The sequence below is a fragment of the Mesocricetus auratus genome, unplaced genomic scaffold, assembly GCF_017639785.1.
Source record: "Mesocricetus auratus isolate SY011 unplaced genomic scaffold, BCM_Maur_2.0 Super-Scaffold_15014, whole genome shotgun sequence".
Lineage (NCBI taxonomy): Eukaryota > Metazoa > Chordata > Mammalia > Rodentia > Cricetidae > Mesocricetus > Mesocricetus auratus.
The window spans coordinates 17025027-17035443 of record NW_024429186.1 but is presented as its reverse complement, the minus strand read 5'-3'; the positions used below and the strand labels follow the sequence as shown (position 1 = coordinate 17035443).

The window sequence follows — 10417 nt, the reverse complement described above, 5'->3', positions numbered from 1 at the left end:
GAGTAAAACCTGTATCCAAGCTGACAAGATTGGTGAGCTTCTGCGCTGTCGTCTTCCCCAACCCGGTCCCCCGACACCCCCACAGATGGTGTCGCCCGGGTCGTCCCCGCCTCAGCCGCCCGCCTCAGGCCCAAGATGGCGGCCGCCACACCGGGGCTCCTGCCGGCCGCTCTCTGCCGCTGAGCGCGCGCCTGCTCTGCTCGCTCTCGAACCTGCGTTTTACTAGGGGCTGGGAAGGGCCGTGGACGGGGCCGGGGGAGCCTGACCAGGAAGGTGAGGACGGGGAAAGGAAAAGAGCCTTCGGATCCGGGAGGAGGCCCTCTGGGGACTGGGTTCCTGCATCGGCCCGGTGTCGCCCGGACGCGCTCCCGCGGTTTCGGTTGTGACCGTCTCCGTGGTTCCTGGAAAAAGCGTTCCGCAAGGGGAAAGAAAAGCGAATTTTCCACGGGTCGAAACCTCGGGGTGTTTGTGGCGCTTCCATGGGTCCTCCTTCGCTCCTTGCCCTCCCTCCTGTAAAGTTCCTCTGGCCTTTCATCCTGTTGGAGCTAAGAGTTAGCCCGCGTCCAGCCTGGGCTCCTTTCCCTGGTGCCGCGATCCTCCCCACCCACACCCCAAGCCTTCTCTCTACTGCTCTACCTATTCTGGGTTCAGAGACCACGAGGCCAGGTGCCTTCTTGGCTCCTTAATTTCAAACCCCCTTGAGATGTTTATCCCTCGCCTTGTTAGAATTGTTGTCGGTCTCAGTGTTTCCACAATGATTGCATTTTCCGAAACCTCATTCCTACTTTCCTTGTTTACATACTTTTCAGGAAACCAGACGTCAAGCCAGCTCTAACCCCAGTAGTCTGAACCCCTGTGATCAGGAGAGCTAAAGCCACCATCTATGCCTACCCTCTAACCTTTAATGTTACAACTCCCTTGCCTGTTTCAAACTCCTGCTTTTCCTGAACGACTAAGGAGAGACTTCTCCCCCTCTCTAAGCCCCAGGACTAGTCCAGACCCATCTTTGTTCTTGGACTTTGCGTTCTTCTCATTTGTTGTCCTTAACGTGCATGATCATTCTTGAGAGAGTAAGTGTATGCTCGGTATTGAAGCAAAGATAGTAAAAAATCACTACTGCTTTCAGCATGCATTACTTTATATTGCTGGGAGCGATGTGCTTGGTTTGGGCAATGTGAAGACGATCACTTTTAGACATTCAGCACCCATTCAGCAAATATTCTCTGTGCTAAGTAATCAAGCAACCAACTTTACCTGGGGACAGGGACAGTGAAAAGGCTGCACCTGAGCTGGATCAAAAGGAATTTACTAAACCCAGGAAAACAAAGTCACTGCTGGGTGCAGAATGAGGATTAAAAGCCTGAGAAGGTTGAGCGGTGGTGGCGCCCGCCTTTAATCCCAGCACTCCGGAGGCAGAGGCAGGCGGATCTCTGTGAGGCCGGACTTGACCGACAGCCTCCAAAACAATACAGAGAAACCCTGTCTCGTAAAACCAAAAAAAAACAAAAAAAAAACCTGAGAAGGTTGAGCATTGTTAAGGGAGATTTAAATACAAAAAAACAGAGTGCTTGGTGAAGACTGAAGGTACAAATTGGGGGTTGAGAACAGTTTGTGAGTGGTCTTGATTTCAGTTGGGATTGTGTTCAGTAGTTAGCCAGAAGCTAAAGCATGCTTTCAGGGAGTGGTTGTGATCAGGGTATGGAGGACCAAGAAAACTAGATGAAATTACAGTCATTCAGGTAAGGCACCAGCACCTCCATTGAGGCAGGAGAAGAAAGACCAAGAGAAATGAAGTAGATGCTGTATAGGATTCAACTAGTGAGTACTAATTTGCTGGTAGGGGGCGGCTAGTTTTTAGTCTGGGAGACTTCGTGGTTGGTGATACCATTAAAATCCAGTCTGAGGCATGCATATAAAAACAGGGTGGTGGCAACTTTGCTCTTTAGCGGTGGCAAAAACACAGTGTTCCCCAGCCTAAAGCATTGATTTTGCAGTCTAGACCTCTGCTATTACAGTAGCCACTAGCCACATGCAATATTGAGCACTTGAAATGGGTCAGAGATGTCCCCGAATTTGAAGGCAATGTAAACAGACTCATTAAATGATCACATGTTGAAATGATGATGTTAAATAAAACATTAGGTTTTACCTCTTTTAAATGTGGCTGTGAAAAAGTTTAGATTCTATCTGTGACTTTAGTTATATTTATCTATCTAGACTAATGGCTAGAAAGGCATGAGGAAAGAGGCAGAATTTGATCTAGACCCTGAGAGAAGAGCAAACTGATGTCAAAGGCAGCTTCCTTTGACTCCTCACCACACTTGCCATTAATAGTTATTTGTTTTTATTTTAAACTTTGTGCACGAACACACACATGTACCACCGAGCACAGATGAAGGTCACAGACAGCTTGCTGGAGTAGGCACTGTCCTTCCATCACATGAGTACAAGGGACAGAACTCAGGTTCCAGTTAATCACTGAGCCATCTTGCCAGCCCCGCCTTCAAAGACTTGAGCAAGGGGGTGTGTATGTGTGTGGTGGGATGTTTTAGATTAATCTGGCAGTAGTGTTTCTGTTGAGATGAAGGGAGGAGAAGCTGCAGGGAGAGGAAGGGAGAAACCCAAATGTAAGGTAATGATGTGGTCTGAGGTTCAGTGTTGACAGTAGGAACAGAAAAGAATGGTATATGTGCAAGGTGTTCTGAGGGAGGAACAACTCAGAACTGATAGGGGACAGTCCTGGGGAAATACAGGGAAGACATCAGCCTTGGCTACTGAGCAAAAACCAATGAATTGATAAAGAATTCTAAAATACAGTAGGGACTAAAGAACAGAGTAAGCGAAGTGGAGAGAAGTGTCTAGAAGTCTAATTAAGCACTATCCCTTTTCTGTGTCCACGCTCTGTTAGTGTGCAGTCATGCACATCACCTGCTTTCCTTCATACAGAGTTGCCTGTCTCATGTCTTCTTCCTGTTAATGAATTTTTAAATGTTCCTTTATTACCTGTAGACCTAGATCCAAGGTATCCAGGGGCCAGTCAGTTGGTCCTGTCCTGCTTATTAGGTCAGTCTGTCTGTCGCTGAGTTCTTCACTGATGTATGCTAGCTTTGTGTCTTAGCTAATGTCATTCCAATCTTTTGAATGTCTTTTCTCTTTCTGCCCTGACCTTATAAATCTCCATAAGTAATCTTAGTTCTCAATAACAGAAGCAGTGGAGAATTTTTAAACTTCATTTTCTAAACTGTATATGTAAGCAGGTTACAACCAGTTTGCCTCATAACCATTTTATTTATGTTTTATGCCTTTTGTAAATTTAACTCTTTACAGTTGTTTCTCTTTTTTAGACTTACTAGTTTGTGTGTATGAACGAGTGTTTTGCCTGTATGTATGTATATGCAATGTGTACATGTCTGATGCCTTTGGAGTTTAGAGCTTTGGATCCCCTAGAGCTGGAGTTATGGATGATTGTGAACCACTGTGTGAATTACCCAGGTCCTCTATAAGAAATGCTAATGATCTTAACCCCTGAGTCCTTTCTCCAACCCCAATGTTTCTTCTTTTTAAAATGGAACATATAGGGCCAGGCATGATTGTACATTCCTGGAATCCTAGCATTTGAGAGGCTGAGGCAGGAGAATAAAGAACCTTGAGACCTTTTGGGCTATATAGGCACTTCCAGACCAACATGACTTCGTGGTAAGAACTTGTCTCAAAAAAAAAAAAAAAAGACAAAAGGCATACACAACTTTGCTCAGGATCTTGGGGAAAGACATAGAAATTAAAACACTATAATTATAAACAGAAGTTAATCACATTACATCCCGAGACTTTTTTAAAAAGATTCATAAAGAACTCTTCTGAATTTGTATTTCATCATATCTTCAGCTGAGATATCACTAAGTCATGAATGTCAGATAAGGATACATATTTACCACAAGAACCTACCCCAATACTTACTATCTGTTGAAGTCTGGGTCTTTGGGTAAAAGTTTTAATGGGAATTCACTCAGTTATATCTGTAAGCACTTTGTATTTTGAGTTCATCATTAAGTAACACTGAGAGCTAAAGTAGATTTAAAGAATTGGGCATTTAGCTCCGTGCTAGAGCACTTGCTTAACATGCATGGGACCCCAAGTTTGAGTCCAAGCACTGCCCCGTCCCCCAATAGAAGCAGCTTTGGGGAAATATTGCCTATATTCTTTACAAAATAGTATTTGTGAACATTTTTATAGAATAGAAGACTAAACCAAGCCCAATGCTGCCTGCCTTTTATCTGGAAGCAAAGGCAGCACTCTGGAGGCAGAGGGAGTTGGATATCTGTGATTTCAAGGCCAGCCTGGTCTTCATAGTGAGTTCTAGGATAGCCAGGGCTGCATAATAAGACCCTATCTTGAAAACAAACAAAATTAGTGTGTTTACTTCTCATATCTCAAATGAGAATACAGTAAATCAGTGTGTTTCATATTTTAATTTATTAGAACAGCTAGTATATGCTTCTGCTAATTAATGTATCAGATGGCTCAGGTCTAGTTAGGTGTGATTACCCAGGCCTATGATCCCAGTATTTGAGAAGGAGGGGGGCAGGAGAATGAGGAGTTTAAAGTCATCTTTTGCTACATAGAGAAGCCATCTATATTACATGAGACCTTGTCTATGAATAAATAAACAAACAAAAGGAAGTTGGAGCAGTTAAATGTAGACCCTACATTACCTGCTGAGCCATCTCACTGACTTTTTCCAAAAGTTTCATCCCACAAGTTTACTACAAAACAGTGTTCATATTAATCTTTGTGGAAAATGTATAATAGGTGTCCCCACATACAAGTCCCTATATTTAAGACCTCTTGTATAGAGAAAGACTTTGTCATCAAGCTAGATAAAGAGACAGATTAGCCTTGAAGCTGAGTTCTTTTTTGTTTGTTTGTTTGCTTGTTTTTCAAGACAGGGTTTTTCTGTATTGTTTTGGGGGCTGTCCTCGAACTTCCTCTGTAGACCAGGCTAACCTCGAACTCACAGAGATCCGCCTTCCTCTGCCTCCCGAGTGCTGAGATTAAAGGCGTGCGCCACCAACGCCTGGTTTGAAGCTGAGTTCTTAATCTACTGCCACTTAATAGTGAGCAGTATGGGTGTAGTAATCTCTGCTCTAGATAATTTCCTGGTTACTTGGAATCCTCTACCATCTGTATATGTATATTAATGTTTTATGGACTGGAATCCCTAGATGAGGAAAAGTTAATTACCTTGTCCTGAATAGTGTAGGAGTTGATTGAAATCTGGATCAGTGATTCCAAAGTCCCCTACTATTTACACCCAGGGAAGACTTGGAAGGACTCTGTAAACAAGACTGTACTTGTAAATATGGCTGTGATGGGATTTCTGTGCACTTAAAAATTGAAAAAATTTGCCTGTGATGTGGACCATGCTTTTATGTTTAATTATGTTTTCATTTGTAAGCACCGTCTAGATAACCATTGCTGGACCAGAAAGATGACTTCTATCATCAAATTGACTACCCTCTCTGGGGTCCAAGAAGAGTCTGCTCTTTGCTATCTTCTCCAGGTTGATGAGTTTAGGTTTTTGTTGGACTGTGGCTGGGATGAACACTTCTCTATGGACATTATTGATTCCCTGAGGAAGTAAGTTATAGTTTGTACTTCTAGGCTTTTATTAAATCAACTTTAAAAAACAGATCCTCAACTTCTCTTTTTCTACACTTTTATAACGTCATTCTGTATTATATACCATTGCTATCATTTCTTTAGTTTATAGTAAGTTTATCCGTGGCAGAAAGCTAAATTGTAACTATTGTAATTAATAAAGTTTAGATTGGCTGATGAGTTTGGTTTTTGAAATTCAGTGAAATCTTGTTGTTACTTTGCTAGTGGACCACAGACAGCGTGCTCTTCAATTTTTGGAAAGATCATGAGTCTGTCAAACTTGAGGAGAGGTGACACTTCCCTGTGAAAACACTGTCCCTAAATCACATTACCTCACTCTCTGTGTCTTTATTCTTTGAATGGTATCCACCTGATACAACTATGTCAGGGGAGGGGGCAGGAGAGATGAGACAGAGAAAAAGAGACAGACAGACAGACAGACAGAGACCTCTAAGGCATCTCCTTTATCCTGTTGCCCTTGCCCTTGAGGACATAACTTCCCTGTTTAATGATACTTATGACAGTGATACAATATCATAATGATATTTATCATATTGGCATTTTATTTTGTTGCCAAGCTAGAAAACTGAAGCAGAGTCAGTAACAACTATTTGAGTATTTAAATGTTGCCCCTTTAACATTTTCCTCAATTACAAGCTGACTTCCTAAACTTAATAGCATATGGGATAAACATTCAAGAGCAACTTAAATGTAGTGTCTGCATTTCCCTTTTTAAGCGTTTTAAAGCACACCTGATACTGTAACAGTCGTAATCACAATTCATGGGTGTCATTGTGGTAGTGCCTCATTTGCTATCCTGCCTCAGCGTAACCTTGGGTCTACAATGTGTGAATCATGACGGCGGTTCTGCCTTTTGTGCTTAAAGAACTGATGGGGCTGCCCTCTCGGTTGTGTTCACAGGCACGTTCACCAGATTGATGCAGTACTCCTCTCTCACCCCGACCCACTCCACCTCGGTGCCCTCCCATTCGCTGTGGGAAAGCTGGGTCTGAACTGTGCCATCTATGCCACAATTCCTGTCTATAAAATGGGGCAGATGTTCATGTACGATCTTTATCAGGTAATTCAACAGTTAACAAGAGAGGCTTTTATATTCCGCTCATGGTCATTTTTAACCCTGCCTTGTGTTTTTTCTTTAGTCTCGACACAATACTGAAGATTTTACCCTCTTTACGTTAGATGATGTGGATGCAGCCTTCGATAAAATACAGCAGCTAAAATTCTCTCAGATTGTGAACTTGAAAGGTAATGTAGTAAATGGATGGACTGAGGGAGTGCAGGTTCTGTTGTTTCAGCTTTTTAGGTTTTACAGTGCTGGCATCCAGCCCAGAGCCTCACTCATGCTGGGGAAGGAATCTACCCTGAGCTGCATCCTACCCACTGTGTAGTAATAGATTTAGTTGCCTTCTGAAAACTTTTAGAGGAGTTCATAATACCAATTATAGGCACTGTGGTGTGGAAATAAAAATTAGCACTTTCTGCAAGGCCATGGTGGTGCACACCTTTAATCCCAGCACCTGGGAGGCAGAGGCAGACGGCTCTCTGAGTTTGAAACCAGCCTGGTGTACAGAATGAGTTCCAGGAGAGCCAGGGCTACACTAAGAACCCTGGGGAGGGAGAGGGGGCGCTGTTAGCACTTTCTACCTGGAATTTCCTTTTGAATTTCAAAATATTTCAGACTAAATACTAACAAAATGTTAACGGCTTGGGTGTCCATGTATGTAGGTGGGAAACAGTGTAAAATGAACAAAGCTAGTGTGTCTGGATCCTCCTACTAACTTACAGAAACTTCAATGTAATGACTGAAGCAAATTAAGTACTTGGACGGCATAGTAGGAAAGATATCAAATGTCAAGCTGTTACAGATTTTCTTAACATGGACTCTGGCATTAACAACATGGCACAGTAGCTAGTGTGGTGACTCGTGCCTGTAATCCAAATGCTTGGGAGGCTGAGAGAAGGATCATGAGTTCAAGGCCCATCTAGGATATACAGCAAGTTCGGGAAGCCTGGGTGAAACATGGTGAAGCCCTATCTAAAAAATAAAAATAAAAAAGCTGACCAAGAAAAGTGACACGGCAGCAGTTTTGTTGAAAAACCACAAAATAACCCTTAGTTGTATAGTCTTAGTCGTTTTGCTTGGGTTTAACTTTTCTGTGGGTAAACTCTTTTCCATAATGATTGTTTTTCCATCAGTTAGGTTAACAGAGATGGAAACAACTTTGCAATTATCTGTGCAATACAAATATCAACACTTAGTCCCAGGGATGTAGTATAGTGGTGTTTGCCTGGTGCACATGGGCTTAGCTCATGGCACTACAAATACAACATATAGTTCATGCTGAGTAGTTGTGTGCTGGCTTTTGAGTCCAGTCTCTAGCCTTGTGTTTGTAAACATAGATACCTCTGGGGCGTTGAACAATGGATTGGGAAAAGCAGTTGTCCACATTAAGGGGGTAGAGTAGCTGGAGACCAGAAATGAGGTTGTCCTTTCATGGTAAGCATTTTAACATCTGAATTTAGTGCCAGTGAACATGTTCCTGTTAACATAACTTAGAAATGCATCTGTCGTTAGGGTTGTGAAAAAAATCTGAGTATTGTCATTATCTTGTTATGTAGGCAAAGGACATGGTTTGTCAATCACACCCCTGCCAGCTGGTCATATGATAGGAGGAACAATATGGAAAATAGTCAAAGATGGAGAAGAAGAAATTGTTTATGCTGTTGACTTCAACCACAAGAGGGAGATGTAGGTATATCTAGACAAGTGCTAAAGGCAACGCACAAATTGTTTCATTCATTGAAGGGAAAATTAGATGCAACTTTTTGTTTTTTCGTCAGAACTCTACAGTATAAAAATGTCAAGTATTGTAGGTTGATGGGTTCATTATAGGACATAAGGGCTTTAAACTTTATATATCAGTATCTATTTTACAAAGTAGATGTTTCCCTGGACGTGTTCAAAGGAAATGAATTTTTATACATTAAAGGAAGTGAATTTTTATGCATTAAATTATATCTTATATGATCTTAATTCTTGATAAAACTTTGTGACTTCTTGTCTTTGGGGATTGGGTACCATCTAACTTAATGGTATTTGGTGATAGGTTATAATTTTACATTATTAATTTGATATTCAGAAAAATGCTGTAAACTGTGTGTGTGTTCACTGCCCTGTTGACTTCTTTGCTACATCTGTACATTAAGTTCTTGACTGTTTGCGTTAGATTACAATCCTCTCAGGAGCTTTACATTAAGAAAAATTAAGGATTGAATCTAGACTTGTAATCGTGATTCAGTTTAGACATATAATTGTGGGTAGATGAGAAGATTAGAAAACTGAGTAAATGGTGAACGAATTCAACCACTTTAGAAAGTGCAGCAATAAATTTCAGGTGCGTTTTAGAATTAACTAGAAAAGGAGGCAGTGTTGCTGTGTCCAGTCTCTGACTTGGAAAAGACTACACACACAAAGGTAATGACTCAAATTGCTTACAAAAGAATACTGATAAATTTGATCATATGCAAATTTAAAACATTAGCCTACACTGTAAAACCATTAAACTAGGGGAAGTACTGTAGCAATTAGTCAAATATTTACAAACGTGTAAGGTTAGGAATTACTCAAGAAATCAAAAATACACTAATTGCAAAATGGGTATGTACTTATTAGATATGAGTATATTATTTCCAATTACTGATAGCCTTCTAGGAAGAATTGAGCTTGTCACCTTGTCAGCCTTTCTAGCAAGCCATTTGATACTAGCTGTATATACATTTCAAGGAATGTGTCCTAAAGAAGTAAAAAATTTACCTTGGTGTGGTGGCACACCTCTGTAGTCCCAGTACTTGAGAGGAGACTGGAGGGCTGGGAGGTCTTTCAAAGATAAAATGGTGAAAAAGAGGCTCAAACAGGTTAAAAAAAATGGTCAGATAAATACAATATAGTTCAGGTAAAATAGAAAGTTTTTATGATTGCAACCTGGATGCCTTGATACATGCCTGGAATCCTAGCTATTGGGAGCTAAGGTTGGAGGATTATTACATCACCTGGGCTGAATATAGCCCATTTCTCTACAAACAGTTGCCAGGCAGAAAGTTTTTACAATTTCTAAAAGTTAGGTTTAGAAAAAATGGGCAAGTCCAGAAGATAGAAATGAATATGTGCAAATATACAGGGATATCTGTGTTCTAAATGCATATATGAATACACAAGAAAATTCGTTTGTTGAGAAGGATATGTCCAATATATCCTTTCATTTGTCTTGAAGTAATGGTCCTCTGGAATATTTCTACTTTCCTCCTTAAACTTTTTGAATTATCCTTTTTTTTTTAATTGAGCATGCATATGTTTATAGTTGAAGGTGCTTCTAAAGGCAGCTACTTTTGTCATAGGTGAAGCTATCACTGTTCATTTGAAATGACAGGTATTCTTCATCTTTAAACTTCGTTATAGCCACTTAAATGGATGTTCCCTGGAAATGCTAAGCAGACCCTCTCTACTTATCACAGATTCATTTAATGCTACATATGTGCAGCCTAGAAGGAAACAGAGAGACGAGCAGCTCCTGAGTACGTATGTCTGTATCCTATTGGGATAGCTGTGGAAGTGTGCGGGGATAGCCATTTCTGCTTACTCTGCTGGCTATATCGGAAGAGGTCTGCTAACTCTAGTAATTTTCTAACTACATTTTATACATTTGTACAATGTATGCATATGTGCATGCTTGCCACAGAG

At 41.1% G+C, this 10417-nt stretch overlaps 1 protein-coding gene across 2 annotated transcripts in view; it reads left to right on the top strand.

The window, feature by feature from the left end:
* Positions 1–103: 103 nt before the first annotated feature.
* Positions 104–10417, top strand: part of Cpsf2 (cleavage and polyadenylation specific factor 2) — a 31751-nt gene continuing 21437 nt past the window's right edge. The window contains exons 1-6 of one of the 2 annotated variants that reach the window (XM_013112212.3): positions 104–273; positions 5466–5637; positions 6580–6739; positions 6819–6924; positions 8299–8428; positions 10136–10251. In XM_013112212.3, coding sequence (XP_012967666.1) covers positions 5489–5637; positions 6580–6739; positions 6819–6924; positions 8299–8428; positions 10136–10251 — 661 coding nt within the window. In that variant the 5' untranslated portion in view covers positions 104–273; positions 5466–5488. Of the gene's footprint in view, positions 274–5455; positions 5638–6579; positions 6740–6818; positions 6925–8298; positions 8429–10135; positions 10252–10417 lie in introns of both variants that reach the window. The other variant, XM_005068392.4, reaches the window with a different exon arrangement.